The following is a 17,580-nucleotide window of genomic DNA, read 5'->3' as shown; positions in this document are numbered from 1 at the left end:
CAATTACCCTGATTACAACGTGTCAGTGTACACGACTATGCTTTTTAATTATGTCTAGTGTACGCTATGTCTTAACTGTAAGACCCTCAATGAGATGCATAGCTGGTCTCCACAGCGCCATCTGCTAACTAATATACCGGCGCCTGGTTTCCGGTTATGGCGACTTGCTCTTACAGTTACACCAAGTAACTGCATGGTGAGGGAAGAATGAAATACACAGGCGCCGCACGATATCAGCCTGAATGTATCTGCCACCTTGCGAATGTAAGTAACCTTGTAATATTGTAGCATGGCTAGACAGTCAAAGCTGCCTCTGTGCGCAGCCAGTTAGTGGGGCGGTTTTTACCGACGCATTAAACTCATTCTTAGCTAAAGAATGCACTGGTCAGGATTAGATTACCTACCGCATTAAACACATTTCAAAACATCCATATCATTCATTGTTAAATAGAATTCATCTAGTGTATCTAACTTAAGTTTTATTATATGTAAAAACAAGTATTATTCTTTCATTCTTTCAGAATAACATTTAATAAACGTCCTCATAATTTCAGAATACATCATCTGGGTCTGTCTGTGGTATCTGTGGTATTTGACAGCTGTTTTAACAATTGGTCACAGAAGTAAAATATATCAATTTGTTAATCACTGCGGAAAGTTTACTCCGTAAGCTTATAGCTTTTCTTTTGTGTCTGCTTGAAACAGCTGATAAAGAGGGCAGTGCCAAATCTAGTACTTCTGAATGTATAACTGCATTTATAGGTAACTTTGAAAACAAAGGGAAAAAATTCTGAAATACTCTGCTCTACGGCGAATACCAGTAGATGTTCCGGAAATTGTGTTTTTTTTTCATTGTAAAGGGAGGACGTTTTTGCTGCCCATGTGTCTATCTCTGCTAAACAGGATACCAGTTTTAATTTGAGTCACTTATTCACTCATCCAGGGAGCTGCTAAATAATCTAAACGAACGAGTTTTGATTTATTTTGAACGAAGTTTTGTTTTTCATCGCAGAGGTGAAAAGCACGGAATCAATGGGACTTCTTTGGTAGAAAAGACGTGTTAAGCATCATTTATAGCGAATAACAGTAGCGAAGTATTACCAATACGTCAGATTATATTAATATAAGGAAATGACTGTCTCACTGCTGGTGAATTATATCTAAATAGAAAATAATATAATACCATATATAAAATCTATATAGGTTTGATCTTTTGTTTCCCATTAATTAAGGCAATGAATATCGTGTAACACATCTACGATGAATATCAGTGGGAAAATCGTTTTCCAGCATTTGGGTTTGTATAGCTCAGTGGGCTCTTCAAGTAGTTGTTTTGTGGTGTTCGTTTTTTAAACTGCATATATTTTCAGTTTTTTGTGTAACCCTGATACCCTGATTGAACTCTGTACCCATTTCAAACTTCATCCTTTTTGTCTCTGCAGAAGTAGCTTCCCGTGAATTGCACTGCAGTGCAACTTCCCCATGAGATCTCTGTTAACTGACTATGCTGTTGCTGGTAGCGCTTGGTGCGGTCTTTGGTTGTACTGTGGTTGACACAGAGGACAACCGCTTTAACACGGAAGCGAGACTTTACAAACCGTTACTAAACTATAGCTTCTCTCTACCAGAAGAGCATATCCCCTATTTTTTATACAGTAATAAGAAAATCGCCAAAGTTTGCAAAGAGGATCCTCTTTGTCCATTTCAGGTAAGAATTTCTTCTTTTCGTTTTCAGAACTGAATGTAATTAGCTTTGTGTAGTCACTGTACCTTAACGCAGATTTCAATATTTAGTTCTGTAAAGCAACAAACTGATGTTCACATCATTAAAGGTAAAAGAAAATAATTACCTTTTACTTGTGTGAGATGGCATTTCTTCTTCTTTTCTTCTTCAGAAAACATGGTACAGTATAATAATACCTCTGATCTTGTTTTAGTTTACAAGCCCTCATTCTTTGTATGAGATGTTTTAGTATTTGCTGCACTGTTTTGGAAAATAAGATTTGTCAGAAATAGAAAATAATCAATTGTCAAAAAGAAACATTAAATAACATATCAATTAATATCTTAATTAAAATCGTCCAATTCTTATACTTTATTCCATATCACTGACAGTTGAGTGCAGTTTTGTCATGAAAATTAAACATAAAATGCTGCTAATTGGATATTTTATGATCTACTACTGACGTTAATTAGATGTTTAGCAAAAAACATTCCTATTATCTATTATTTTCTATTTGGATGTCAAGTCTTCTTTCCTACCTCACACAAGCTGGCTGTAGGAGTTTCTCAGAATGTTTCAGAAGTAGTTTTATGTAAATATTAAAGAATATGACACTTAAACCAAACCTAAATGGAACCTCTGGAATGGGAAGAGAGCACATAACTAAAAAAATACCACTACTGTATATATACTGTATATATAAAAAAGATTGAGTTGGTTTTGAAAAAAACAACTTTGTGTGGAAGTTGGATTTTGATTAAAGTAAAACATACGTCATTACTATGGGACAATGTAAAAGACCTGAACTTTGTTTTAAAGGCAGGGCTTTTATTAAATTATTTGGGAACATGTACATTTGGCATGGCTGTGTTTTCTGCATTCTTTCTGAAATATAAAATGGATAGCCCATTTGCACATTCCTGTTTGCTTCTGAAAATTGCTGCTAAACTGAGATTTATTTACAATTTCCCTACGGGATCAATAAAGTCTTATCTATCTATTTATCTTAACTATAAATTGCATGCAATAAGGATTGCCCAGCATGCATGTTATATTTAACTATGATCCACATGTTGTTAAGAATCTTTCCTTGAGGGAATCAAGGCAGGTCCATGTCTTCCATTTGCTCAGTTTTTTTGTGGAAAATGTTTTCTGCTTTCAAAAAGCCATCTGTTCGGCTAACAGGAATTCCTCAAGAACACTCAATCTTGCTGGGGATATGAACAGAACTGCTTGCCACAGCACAGGTTCAGCTATCCAGTGTGCTCCAGTATTGATTCAGGATGGTATGTTGTAAGCCGCCATTGAATTAAAGTTGCAGATTTAAGCTGAAGGTCACCATTTGTTACCATTTTAATTCCTTTCCATTTTGTGTGGTATATACAGTATTGTTAAAACTGTGGGTCCTTTTAATGTGCATGAAGCTCTCTGTATTGAGCTTAACCAAACAAGAACTGAAACTTGTGTTTCTGATGTCCAGTCTCAGGAGAGTGTCGAAAAACAGTCTCTTATCTCGCGACCTCACACTACCATTTTTTTAACAGGGCAAACTCTATTCAAGCAGCTCAGGACCTGTTTTGGAAACAAGCAGATTTTGGATATGTGCGAGAACGATTGGATGAAATGAAAAGCTTGTGTAAGCCTATCAAACCGGTAAGGTTTCTCATTCTACTTTTTGCTAAAAGAATGTTGATTTATGGGCAAGGGCAGTTGTTATGTGAAGAGGTATTGTGCAATTATAGGGGCCTAGGGTGATGTGGGGTGGGATGAACCTACAGGTTCTAGTAATTTATGTCTTTTATGTAATGTTGTATTTTTTAATGTAATGCTTATGTGTAGTGTTTGTGTGTTTTTGTAAGTCTCTTCGTGTAAGTCTCTTCAAAACAAATTCGTGAGAAATTAGACAACAAAGTACAGTATTAAAGCAGATTAGATTAACATCAAAATCACTGATTTTGAATCACTGATATTGTCAATGCTTGGGAATGTGAAGATCAAAAAGAAGTATGAGGGAGGGCTATCGGAGAGTGACTGTACTTCCAACAGCAAAAGTTGAGCAACAACACAGCAGAAGTGTTTTTGTACTGTACCCCAGTGTTTTGGAAATTGGCTTGATGGCATGACGAAGGGCTTGAAATTGAGAAGTATTTTGGGTAGTGCAATGTTATATTTGAATTTTTTCTTCCAGGGGGACTCTTCTCTGGTTTGCACTAGCTTTACAAGGTACTGCAGAGCTACCAATCTGTACCTGGATTTCAGGAACCCCAGAAGGGGCCCAGAGAGGTTGGTTTCCCCCTTCTGTATGAATATAGTGAGTTATGACAAGAAAAAAAAATCCAGAAAGATGTTTTAGGTATATATCTGCATTTGCAGACCAAAGTACTGGAAGTCTTCTATCTTAAACCTAAACATCTTAGTTAGCACTTGGAAGGAGGAGTAAAGACTAGAGTCTCAAGTAGCAATCTGTGTCATTGACAAGTATAAATCAATTTAAGTACCACCTTTTATTTCATTTTGTGGTAGAATTTAAAATAGTAAAAGTACACAGTGTATTGTATTTGGCAGGGGTGGTGAAGGGGGCCGCTCAGCTAAGTGGGTAAATCTCTGGTTTTGTAACTTGTGGGTTGTGGGTTCAAGTTCCTGCTGCTGACCCTGGTGTTGTTGCTACAGAAACCTAAATAAGCTCTGGCCTGATGAACTACTGTGGCTCAGATATGGAAATTAAATACACCGTATTTAGAACTGCTTGTAGTTTTTTCCGAAACAATCGTCTGGGACACTTATTGTTCTTAGGATTTTTAGATTCAGAAATCCTTAGAAAAGTATATCTGCAGTTGTAATAGGCAGTTACTATCTTGCATCTATGACCCTCAAGTCAAGAAATAGTGGCTGTTTGAAAGATAAAAAGAGATCCTGCTAGATGATGGTACTGTATGAGTGTTGATTCTAGCTTTTTATTATGTAGTCCTGGTTAATTTCTGTATGTTCATATTTTTTGGTACACTTTTCAGATATAAAGAAGATTTTTTCCAGGAGGGTGAGGTAGGTGGACACTGTAACCTGAATAAGGAAGACTTATTATCTGAAGGCCAACATAAGAGCCCTTTGCAGTCATGGTGAGTTTCTGAATTTGCTCAAACCTCCTAATCTGTGTTTTATTTCTTGGTAAAATTCCATGTTTATTTTGGAAGTTTTTTTCGTGAGAATCACTTAGATTATGATGATTTAGAATTTTGGACCCTTATTTACAAAGATATGTGGAATTTTTAAATTGATCTCAAATGAAATAGTACATTATTCCATTTGTCTTAGGTTTGCAGAATTGCAGAGTTATACACAACTGAACTTTCATCCGATAAATGATGGCAAGTGTGATCTTATCATTGAAAAACCTACCATCTTCATGAAACTAGATGCTGGTAAGCATTTCTGTTTCGCTTTCATTCATTTGTAATTTTTGAGAAGAAAAAGCACCATGTAGTGAAAAACAAAGGCTTAAAAGGTGATTTATATATAAACAAACACCTATGATATTTTCATATTTGCTCAGGAAGTGAGGTGTGGCTTAGTGTAGTGGACTCTGGACTCATGACTGGTGGGTTGTGGGTTTGAGTCCCTGTTGCAGACACTGCTATTATGCCTTGAGTGATGTACCCCAGTTTCGCCAGCATTGCTGTGGCATAACTCCTACATTACTCTGTTCTCCACTCCACTGATAGCTGATGTACATATGAGTATGGTGTATGGTGTATGTATGGTGAGTATATTGGCGCACCTTTGGCTGCTGTTGCATCATCCAGGTGAGGGCTACACATTGGTGGTGGTGGAGAGGAGTTCCAATTACCTGTAAAGCACTTTTGAGTGGAGTGTCGAGAAAAACACTACATAAATGTAAGGAATTATTTATTTAATGTTCTACCAATGTAGGGGGGTAATCACATGCTCTCTAGTCCATTTAACAGTACAGGCAATGGTTCTGGTATGGACTTCACTTTTGTACCTTTACTCAGGTACTGAAAAGTGTTATTTTGTATTATCTACTCAATATATAGAATGATGTGCTTCATTCTAGTATCCTGTAATTTTAGGAATAATGGCATGGTTTTAACTTTAAAACGTTTTGCGTCTTCGTAGGGGTCAACATGTATCATCACTTCTGCGATTTTGTCAACCTCTACATATCCCAGCACATCAACAATTCCTTCAGTAAAGATGTGAACATTGTCATGTGGGATACGGTGAGCATTTAATCTCTGAGCCCTGAATAACAAGACCCGAGCTTTGCGTGGCAGTCATTGCAATGTTGACATGAAAACCCCCTTTGTGTGTGTGGATCTCAAACTTAAAAAATCCAGCGCAATTACTGGTGGCTGAGTTCTTCTAATGATGATGTGAGGGCCTGATGAAGAAGCGGATGGAAAAGCTAGCTGATGATTATTTCAATTAATAATTGTTGTCCTTGTTCTTAAGGAAGCAGAGTAATTCAAATTCAAAGCACATTATTGGCATGACTGATTAATTACAGTGTTGCCAAAGAAATAACAATTAGCAAAAACATCTATAGACATTTAAAATAAAACATATTATTATTACATATGATGCAGTTTTGTTATGTCTTTTTGATGAGGAGGAAAGAAAATTGATACTTTTAACTATTTGCTTTTTAGCATAGTAGGTATGTCTCTGGGCTGGCATTTATTATATTTGATATATTTTTTCGCAGGCCAGTTCTATTGTTCTCTGATGTGTGGTGCAAGCAAGCAAGCTGTAAACTGGCTGTTGTGTCAGAATTAGGAGCTGCTCTGGAAAGCCAAATTTCTAGAGTAAGACTGGAAAACAAATGCAAGAATCTTTCCACATTCCTCTTTTTCTTTCCTGACTTTCTTTTCTCAGATCTATGCGGCTTTTGTAGTACACAGTGCAACACGAGCTACAATATGTTACTAAATGTATTATATAAAAATAAAAAAAGGTTTTCTGAAACAAATATGAAGCTAAGAGCTTTGCCATTTTATCTCACAAGAAACCGTATCCTGTGAATTGTTTCTCTCCCTCTTTTGTTTTTAAGACATAGGAAGGAGGCAGAGAAGGGAAATGGAAGTTCCTTTCATCTGGGAAACAATGTGTGTGAAAATGCAGAGCTGATCAGTTTACAATGGGCAGCTTTTACATCAAGGAAGCTTGTAGTTCTTCCACAAGGCACTCTTAACATAAGAGTGGCAATCAATAACAATACCTTTGTAACAGTACCTCTGTCTTCTTCCTCCTATTCATATTTTTTGTGCTTTTAATGGGGCTAGCAAGATTGATGCTTGTACAAGCAGATTTTTTATTTCCGAAAGAAATTAAAATAAAAACTACTCTTGCTTAGAACAAGAACAGAGTAATTGTGTGATTACATTTCTGTCAATATGCTGTTCCTGAAAAGTAAACTGATATACCGTATAACATCTTACCTCATAAAGCTGGTTTTAAACTGTGATGTTTTATTTTAAAGGTTTCTCAGACCTCTATGATAAAAGGAAAATATGAAATGTCAAAAAGAAAAAAGCTACTTCTGTTTTACTTTGCCAGATAGAATGTACCGTGATTATTTATTTTATTGAAAATGTATCCCTGCTCTTCTTTGTGTCTGTCTGCTCAACAAGTCACTTAACATAAATGAAACTTTTATTCACTTTTATTTTAATTTTACAACTATAAAGATAATTTTTTTAGGTGATATATTTTGAGAGGGAGAGGGTACATTATAGGTAGCAAAATGCTCATGTTTTCTTGTTAGCAGCTGTGTTCACTATTGGGAAATTACTAGCACAATATACAGGGAGATGGTCCCTTGTAATTAAGGTCTTTTCAACTTCTTGTCTTTTCCTGCAGAGTTCATATGGATATGGTGATTTATTCAGTGACATGTGGAAAGCCTTTACTGATTATGAAATCATACATCTTAAAATGTTTGACTCTAAAAGGGTAAGGGACATTTTTATTTATTTAATTCCCTGCCATTTCTTGTATTGTTGTAACTTAAAAATGTTAATATATATTTTATCTCACATTTTCAACAGGTTTGTTTCAGGGATGCAGTTTTTGCTCTGCTCCCTCGGATGAGATATGGTCTATTTTACAACACCCCTTTAGTAAGTATCTCTTACTTCAGGAATAACCAAATATCTGTGTAACCTCTAAGGAGTTCATGGTAGTATGTACACTGCACAACTGTATTACTCAAAACATGTTACTTGCCTGTCAGTTCTAATTTACTTTTTCACTGGGGTCATTGGAATGAAGGACTGATCATGTTGTTTGTTTTATCAAATTCTGTTAACGTTTTTAAATATAAAAATGTTGTTTATTAGTAGGTAACAGTAAATACTGGGAGTTTTGCTTTCTCATGTTACTTACCCATCTCTGTTGTGTTTTCAAGATTGCAACATGTACAGTACACCTCTGGTTGGTATAACAAATAAATAATTATTACACGTATTTATACTTAGAGCACTTTTTTGGACACTTGAGTGATGGGTGCTACACATTGCCTTTTTCTTTTCACCCCACTGTATAACAATATAATTTGTATTTATTTGGAAAGCAACTACAGTAATATTGTTGCTTTTCTATAAAACTACCATTATAGTCTTGCCTATATGTTAGAATTCAGTTAACAGTGAAATGTCCCCATTTATATGATCTGTTTTCTAGTTTTAGCTTGTTTAAGTATGACACTTCAAGTAGTTGGCCTTGAAAGGTTCTACATAAAACAAACTTTGATTGCTTGAATAGGTCTTTGTGTAGCTCAAAATCCACATGGTAGTATTTGTAACTTGTTTGGTTGAGGCTATCTATAGAAGCTCCAGGTCATGATGTTGTCTGACCCTGTTGTTCACATAACTTTCATGTGCTAAACTACTGCATTGATTGTTGTTGTGCTGGGTTGACATTTGACATCTTTGTTTGAACTGCAGGTCTCTGATTGCTACAGCACAGGGCTTTTCAGGGCTTTTTCCCAGCATGTTCTACACAGGCTGCATATCACCCAGGAAGAGTCCAAGGTAAGGTTACAGCCAGAGATTGAAAAGGTTGTGATTTGTTTTATGGCTAATGCACAATTTTATAGCACCTAATTAGGTTTGGCCTTTATGGGGGAAAAATATTTCAGAAAAACCCTGGCTGCATATTCACAGTTCCCTGTAAAATTGTCAACACCTGTTACTTAGAAATTGTCCTGCATTTACAATCTCTTTACTGCAGATTGTTTTGCAAACTCCTGGCACTGATCTCCCTTTCAATATTGCATTAAAACCATGGTCACTTTTCATCACCCTAATTTGATTATTTTTGGTATTTACAATTCTCATGTGCAGTTATATTGTGGAGAAAATTCTCTTCTGTGTAAAGTGAGATAGACCTTTCTTTGAAAAGTGTAATGTTTGCTTGTTAAGGCTTACATTTCTGAATGTTTCAGTCTGAGTGCATTATACTTAAAGATTTCCTAACAGTTTCTACAGAAGGCATTCGTTAATTCTGAAGCCTTATTTTCCACACCATTCACTTTCAGACAGCAGACGAACAGTTATCTTTCCTTTAAATCATTGTGGTGAGCTAAATAAATCCATCTGACTGTGCCGGATAATTCAGTGCATCCAGCAACACAGTTATCATAAAAAAATCTGAAAAATCCAAAGACACGCTGAAAAGGTTAATTGACATCTTCAGAATACTAACACATATCTCCTGTACTGTACCATGAACTGATGGGTCTAGTCTTATGTTCCATCTTATTACTGTGTTCTGAGGATAAAGAGGATGCTAAAAGTGGATGAATTAATGGATCTGAAAGGTTCTTTAACAGCCAAAATATTCGTCCATGTGGGTCACATTACCACATCAAAGTGTTCTTCCACAGAACATGCACTAGAGGGCACTGTTGCATAACTAGCGAGACTGAGCCCTGCTTGAGCAGGTTGGGATTCTTGTGGCTCTGGGGGTTGAATAATGTTTTACTTGCCTTACTTTGGTTTCAGGAAAGGAAAATTCGTGTCACCCTTTTAGTACGCAGCACAGAGTACCGTAAAATTTTAAATCAGCATGAGGTGAGTAGTGCACTTTTCTTAAAAGAAAATACAGTACTTTAAAGTGGTACATGCATGCATTTGAGGGTATATAGAAATATGAACTCTAAATATGTGATGGGAAATACTGAGTTTGAAAGAACAACATCTGAAAAATAATTAGGTGCTTATGCTATATATCATGTAAACTTAAGCAGAGTGTATGGATAAAATCAGCAGCCATATCACCCTGCAACTCACAACTGGCAACCCACTGAAGCTAAGCAGGTGTGAGCCTGGTTAGTACCTGGATGGAAACCTCCTGGGAAAAACTAAGGTTGCTGCTGGAAGAGGTGTTAGTGGGGTCAGCAGGGGGTGCTCACCCTGTGGTCCAAGTGGGTCCTAATGCCCCAGTATAGTGATGGGGACACTAAGATAGATTTTAAGATAGGCTAGATAGATAGGCTTCCTCTCATTTATAAACCTTTTTAGTATTCAATTGAAAAAAAGGAGTGCAGCATTTACTATTGTTGTAACAGAAGAAATAAGGTTCTTGATCCCGAGATGAAGTAAAACAGATGAGTTTATTGCATGCAAGGAACAATAAAGCCGAAGTCTTGTTTCCCGCAAGAAACAACAAAACCAAAGTATTGTTCCCCGTACTGTTACAAACTTTTGGGTTATATACAGTTTTCTTCTCCGTTTCTGACGTCACTCGGTCTGATGGTAAAGAGGGGGGGTTCATGGTATTTGGCCAGTTTATGATGTTCTGGGCAAATGGTCAGTTTAACATTACACCCAGGGGGGTCCCTAGCTGGCATCTGCAATCCTTATCAGTTAACCCCCTTTCCTGCCATAAACCCCTGCTTGTGACTTGGAAGTCTAAACCCCCTACAGAAAAGATTAAATTTAAACCCCCGTCTTCACATCTTTCTTCACTATATTATTTTAAAATGCATTTCTAATTTTCAAAAGAAAAAGAGAAAAGAGAGATTAAAAACAGTTCTTTTTTGTCCAATGCCTGTTTAGGATTTGGTGATTTTGTCCTTAGGTTTGATGTAGTAAAGGTTTTGGTAGTATTGTAGAGGTTTGCCTTGTCTTTTCTTCAATGTTATACATTTGTTTTTAGAAAATTAAGATTTAGTGTCTGTCAGTTAAACAGGAATGACTAAAGATTTAAAGCACTAATGTAAACAATGTCAAAACTTTTCAAAATTAAAGTGCTTTTAGTTTTATCGATTACACTCACCGATTGTGTCCCTTTGTGTTTCAGCTGATAAGCGCACTGAAGACCATATCTTTATTTGAGATTAAACTAGTAGACTACAAATATAGGTAAGTAATGCCATTTTGCTGCAAAACTACATTAAAAACTTTAAAATTTAAAGTCCTGTGTTCAAAATCTTTTCAAATATTCACTTAAAGACATTTTTTTATTTAATTGACAGTTATCTTAGTCATATCTACCCAATGAGGGTAGCGCAGTGGCACAGTGGTTAACCTGCTGCCTTGCAGCTCTGGGGCTCTGGGGTCAGTACTGGAACTGGGGTGCTATCTGCATAGAGTTTGAATGTTCTTCTCATGTTCACCTGGGTTTCCTGCTCTAGTGAGTTAACTGGTGGGATAATTGGCTTTTGGGAAAATGGGCCCTGGTATAAGTGTGTGTCTATGTCTATGTATGGTGATGCACTGGTGTCCCATCCAGTATGTAGCCCGTCCTGGGCCTGTTGCTTTCTGGGATAGGCTCTGGTTCTCCTGCGACTTCTAATAAATTGTAAGAAGTGCCACCCTGTACCAGAGGTTCAGTGCCTATTGGAGGACAGGCTCAGCCTTCACTGGCAGCTCCAAATGCCTGTAGGCTTCCAGGAGGCCACAGGAGGTGTTGTCTCATTTAGAGTTGAAAGAGCCTATCAACTTACAACCTATCCGCAGCAGCGTTAAGTGATATTGATGCCACTTGGTGAATTCTGTTCACCGTCGGCCAGTGACATGACTCACTCTCGAACCTGCTGTCGTAGAGCTCAGCCTATACTCTCGCACATGCCTTTATCGGTTGAGCTTCTCAGGAGGCCCCCAAATGTTATTGATTTTAGCCAAGCTGATTCTGTCTTGTGGCCTTACAGAGGGTCTATGCCTTTTCTGCAAACATTCTGCAACAATAACTCAAGTGCTTTTGTTTTACAACCTGCAGGGAGATCTCTTTCTTGGATCAGGTTAAAATCACTCACAACTCGGATATTTTTATTGGCATCCATGGAGCTGGCCTTACGCACTTGCTGTTCCTCCCAGACTGGGCTGTTGTTTTCGAACTGTACGTAAGACATGCTCTTTTCCCGCAATAAAACCAGATATCGTCTCTTTTCCTATTTGCTCTTTTGTTCTTCTATATGATTTTTGTAAACATCTAGATTTTTGTCCATACTTCTTAACAAACAGACTTTTTTTTCAGCATCTGATGCGTGCCAGCATTTTGTAAGCAGCTGTAGAATTCTGCATAATTAAAGACAATTTACTCAGAACAGAAGAGTAAAGACTATTGTAATTGAAATCCCATAGTGGAAAATGACATGTGTTCTGTACATTGTAGTTATAACTGTCAGGATAAAAGCTGCTATCGAGACCTGGCCAGACTGCGTGGAATTCATTATATCACTTGGGAGAAGATGGACAAAGTTATTCCTCAAGACAAAGTAAGAAAATAATTATGTTATATTTCTCTTAAAACACAGCAGGATCACAACTGATGGCACACAGCATATGGATCTTATTCCCTTAAAAAATGCAATGCTTATTTATGTTTGTTTTATTGTCATATCATACTGTGACTTGCTTACATATTCCCTTTGAATTATTTTTTTACTAGTTGTAAAAAGATAAAACAATTTTCAATAGCACTTTCAGCTTCTGCAAATCACAGCTTTATATGGTACCTGGCCATGATTAAATACCAAAATTATGTATTCAAGAAAAGGGCAGTGTCAGGTGATTAAAGTGTTTTTTTACTCTTTTATACAGGGTCACCATCCTACACTGGGAGAACATCCGAAATTTACTAATTACTTCTTCGATGTTCAGGAGTTTATGCGCCTTGTTCTCCTAGCAGCAGAGCACGTGCAGCGTCACCCTGGGTGGCTGTCTAAACAAGATCACGACGAGCTGTAAGGGACGAAGGAAGAGAGTTGGAGTTATTTAAACAGGCACTTATGCATGTACACCCATTACACAGTGTACACACATGCACCTATAAACAGACCCAATTGGCTGCTAGTCTTGATAGTAGCTTATGAATGTCTGATGCAATGCACTCTTGTTTTGTTGTAATTTATGTGAGTCTGTGTGGAAGGGAGGTTGTGGGGACACTAGGAGGTGCTATTGTTTTTTAAAGGTAGGCCTATTGTAAAATTCTGAAGTTACGTGCAGCCCCGCCTAATTCAGCCCTTTTGGTTTAGTTTTATAGTACTTGTTCTAATTTATCTGACTTGACTGAAAAGGTTACTTTTGTTACCAGTGTTTTATTTATTACATACTGTAGTCTAACTGTTCTGAGGCAGCTTATTACGTTATTTTCAAGGTCCTTAAAGGTTATACTTTATCAACCCATACAAACCTTCCATTGAAGACTTCAAAGGCTATAGTTCTTGTCATCATTTTCCTGACCTTGAGAAATAACACTATAACAGGATTTGGAAGTTATTTAAACCAAAAATTGGAACCCTGAGAAATGGAGGTGTATTGTACAACCCGTGACACATGCACACAATTCAGATGAACAGGAGAGCCTCAGTGTTCATTTCCATGCAGTTTCAACTGACTGTTTGAAAACCAAGGCTCAGCTTCTGTAGGCTTTTACCAGGATGTGACACTCTTGAGCTTTAAGGAGAGATGTCTGCATAGTAAATCTATCGATGTCACATCTCTTTAAAAAAAGACAAAAACACAGCAGTTATTAATCTCTGCATCACTGAAAAAAACGTGCCAGATTCTTATATATCTGTGCAGTTTCTTCTGTGCTACACAGCAGGTGGTGCTAAGAGTCTTATACCATGCCCAGCAGGAATGTTAAGGAATTTTGGGGGTCACACAGTGAAGCCAGTCTAATCCTCCTAGACAGTAATTTAAATAAAATCTACAGAACCTTAGACCTCATCATAGGCACAATTTTATATTACACTTTAAAACTTAAAGGGAAAGATGCTATATATGGAAAGTAATTCAATTCTCTTACCTAGAATACAAATAGCACATTGCTTTGCTTACATTTTACAATAATTTTTCATTTATAAGCACTGTTCAACTCAAAGATCTGTGCAAAAGGATATGCGTAGTCCATGTGTAATATATAGAAAAGGTGAAAGACAACAAAAGCACAGGAAATTGACCTAATAAAAATAGGAGTTAGACCAAATTAGACATTTTTAGCTTTACTGAAAAGATAGGTATTCAAGGTAGGTTTCAGCAGTGGACAGTGCCAGAAATTCCAGTGGTTTTGGTCAGTGAGCTCCATATGAGGAGTGCTGTACACAAGAAGGCTCTGTTGCCCACATGTGGAGCCTATACAGTTAGCTCTTTGGTAGAATGATATCAGCAGATCTCAGATTAAGTGTTGGACACTTGCAATAACCCCTAAGATAAGACCATCAGCCCTGAAGCTATACCATTTAGTCACTGGGGCGTTCATGAGCAGGAGCTTCTACATTTTACATGGAGCCAGTGCAGTTTACACAAGATTGAAGTTATACAGTGATAGCACAGTTTTAGTTAACATATGAGCTGAGGAATTCTGGACAAGATGCAGACCATTGAGTGCCTGAAAGATATCCCAGTAAATAAGATTTTTTTATGTTAATGCTGGAACATATCAGTATAACCTCAGTCTTGTTAAAGATTAGCTTAAGAAAGTTCTGTCATATCCATACCTTAATGCCAGAGTGACTCGTGTAAAATGCAGGAACTACAGCAGTGTTATCTCATTTGGTGATTAATCTAACCAGGTGGCAAAATGCAAATACTTATAAAGATCCCAAAACAAAACCCTGATCCCAAAACAGGGAACACCCTGAATAACAACATTAGAAAACAGCCAAAACTTTCAAACTTGCCCCTATTAGCCAAACAGGAGCCAAATGAAGTGCCAGTGATACCTAACTAATATTCTGTATTCTTCAGAAGGACACTATGATTGTACACTGTCAAAAGCTGCACTTAAGTATAAAAGGAGAAAACTATTAAGTGACCCAGAATCAAAAGCCATCATTAACTGCCTCAAGCAAGGGCTGTTTCAGTACTATGTTTGTGTCCAATCTCTGGCAGTGAAGATTGAAAGAATTCATCAAACGCAGAACAAAATTGAATTAGGCTGTTACTGCCTGATTCAGATTTGTGAAAATAGGAAGATTGGAAGGATACCACTGAAGTACTTCAGTGTGATAACAGCAGATTCTACACCTGCAGGTAAAAGACTAGATTTCAGATACTCTTCTGTGCTACAATGTGCACCAAATGGACAAAGAGCAGAGAAGCTAGATCTGTGTGGGGCACAGGAACAGGGTCCATAACCCAGGTAGCTGGGGGTCATTTGAGCTACGCATAAGCAATATCAATATCTGTAAAATGAGAGAAACTCATGTCAGCGCAAGTAGGAGAAGGTAGAGTTGCCATGACTGCAGGAGGTGAGGTCAGCGAGTGGTTATTAATATTGTGTATCCTGTTGTGAAAGAATTGCATGAATGTGTTACACTGTTCCGGAGGAGGAGAAAGAGCAGGCTTATTAACTGGTTTGACTATGTTATTGTTAATGAATAAAAGAACTGTAGGATCACTGTATTCTTAATTTACATGTACCTAGATTTATTAAGTGTCAATTTTATTTACAATTGTTGCAGGCAATACATTTCAGAAAATACATATTTTTGTTTCGTGTAAACTTTTATAATGAAACAGTGTTTCACAAGACATTTTGTGTTGAAGATGAGGATTTTATTCTGCTGTTTCATTTCAAGGCCCTTTCCAATTCAAATCACTAGACATCTGTATTGTATTGGTTTTGTATGTCACAAAATTCACTACTGAAATTTGGTGACTAAATTGGAATGCAAGATGGTATTAATGGAGTCTTATAAAACTCATGTTTCTAAACAATAATATTGATCATAATTTTCCTGAGAAATCAACTATATTAAGAGATTCAAACTACAGTATTTTATCCTTAGAAACAAACCAGTGCACAGATTCCTTTTAAAAATAGGTTCTACCCGCAAATTAGAAACTCATTATTTAATAAAACTATATATAATAAACCATCAAGTTTCCTGGTTTGTAATTTGCGTTGACAAAACCTTAAAGGTAAAAAAAGGTAAACAATTGAATATATTGTAATGCTTGATAGCTTACCTGTAAGTTAACACCTTGTTAATGTGTCTACTTGTAAAACACTTCTTGTATTTTCAACAATTGTGAACTTTCTTGATTGAGGGAACTACTTATTACTTGATATTTTTATTTTTTAAGGCATAGACAAAAGTTTTTATGATGTAGTGATGTTGAATTATGTATCTTGTTGTGAAAGAATTGTTTCTATAATGCTGACATCTTTATATAATGTTGATATTTCTTTCTTTTTGTCCCAAATTGTGTGAAACAAATCTTATAACAAGCATTGTACTTAATTGAACTGCAATTAATTACAATAACATGCAGTCACGGTTAAATAAAAGGCTTTTTAAAGAATACAGAGAGACTGCAGAATACATCAGCATAAATGCCTGCATGTTTTTCATTTTCTAAACATTTTCATGGAACAGTGGAGTTTTAAAGATGTTGCTTCTGTTATTGGGTTTAGGCTAATTCGGTTAGACAAGCCCTGAAATGTTAAAGAGCATACAGTAGCTATTACTGAAACCTTTATGTTTACCTCTTCATTTTGATTTATTTCGTTTATACAGTCATTTACAGTACATAAATGTGCAGATTCTTTCAAAACATAGTTTCTTTTTATCAGCTGTATAATTTTTATTTGTTTATATTTTTAAATCTACGAAAAGTAATTTTAATGCATTGTGCCGATTTTTTGGTTCATGCAAAAGTGTAATGTCTGAGCATACTGTATATTTCTTCTTAAAGGCTGTGCTGTTTTTTAATCCACCGAAACATTGCTTTTCCTGTATGTTTCAAGTGGAGGTCCTTGTTATTTAAGTCAGCGTTTAAAAGTGATTCACTACTTCAAAAAGGGGGGGGCATCTCCTTTTGTGATACTTGAAATATATAATTTCTGACGTTTTATGTGGAGTTATGTTTAGCCTGTGTGATTATTTCAAAAAAGGTGTGAATTTACTTTTTAAGTCCATTATAAAAATTGTTCTCTTCATTTTCATGTATGTTCAGAGGAGTATTTATACTCGCAACATTATGAGAGCCACTCCATCATATTTCAACTTTTAAGGAGAATGTTTGTAAAGAACTCTTTTGTAAACACAATGCTTTTGAAAAATAAATGTTGGCAAGATCACAATAAAAAGTTTGAAATTCAGTTGTTTGACGAAATACATTGGTGATTAAACTGAAGGTCATCACAAAACCTCAGGAGAAGAACCACAACAATTCATGCAAATCATGAGTGCTCTGGGCCTTTGTGTCATTAGCTCCCAGTGCTTGTCACTCTGAGACCTCTCCACCATCCCTAGCAACTCTTCAGTTTAAAATAGTGTTTCCGAATTCCTCATCTATGTAGACGTAGATGTTCTTCATAGACGTCATCCCTCAATCCAAATGATCAAGCATATCCATAAATGGTCTTTCTTTATTACACCCACA

At 36.5% G+C, this 17,580-nt stretch overlaps 1 protein-coding gene across 1 annotated transcript; it reads left to right on the top strand.

Moving 5' to 3' along the window:
• The first annotated feature begins 147 nt into the window (after nucleotides 1-147).
• eogt (EGF domain-specific O-linked N-acetylglucosamine (GlcNAc) transferase) lies at nucleotides 148-17,296 on the top strand. Its single transcript, XM_006630647.3, has 16 exons — nucleotides 148-264; nucleotides 1,443-1,708; nucleotides 2,909-3,009; nucleotides 3,268-3,376; nucleotides 3,912-4,006; nucleotides 4,735-4,839; nucleotides 5,036-5,142; nucleotides 5,858-5,961; nucleotides 7,601-7,693; nucleotides 7,789-7,860; nucleotides 8,686-8,772; nucleotides 9,745-9,813; nucleotides 11,045-11,106; nucleotides 11,963-12,082; nucleotides 12,359-12,461; nucleotides 12,787-17,296. Exons 2-16 carry the CDS (start codon nucleotides 1,505-1,507, stop codon nucleotides 12,931-12,933), a joined length of 1,578 nt encoding a protein of 525 aa, XP_006630710.1. The 5' UTR covers nucleotides 148-264; nucleotides 1,443-1,504; the 3' UTR covers nucleotides 12,934-17,296.
• Nucleotides 17,297-17,580: the final 284 nt, after the last annotated feature.

This window comes from Lepisosteus oculatus, chromosome 4 (assembly GCF_040954835.1).
Source record: "Lepisosteus oculatus isolate fLepOcu1 chromosome 4, fLepOcu1.hap2, whole genome shotgun sequence".
NCBI lineage: Eukaryota > Metazoa > Chordata > Actinopteri > Semionotiformes > Lepisosteidae > Lepisosteus > Lepisosteus oculatus.
This window is presented reverse-complemented; position numbering and strand designations above follow the sequence as displayed.

Coding starts and splice junctions, on each gene's coding strand:
- eogt (XM_006630647.3), top strand. CDS start 1,505: ATGCTGTTGCTGGTAGCGCTTGGTGCGGTCTTTGGTTGTACTGTGGTT. Junction 3,377..3,911: donor TGTGTAAGCCTATCAAACCG/GTAAGGTTTCTC, acceptor TTTTTCTTCCAG/GGGGACTCTTCTCTGGTTTG. Junction 4,840..5,035: donor AAGAGCCCTTTGCAGTCATG/GTGAGTTTCTGA, acceptor CATTTGTCTTAG/GTTTGCAGAATTGCAGAGTT.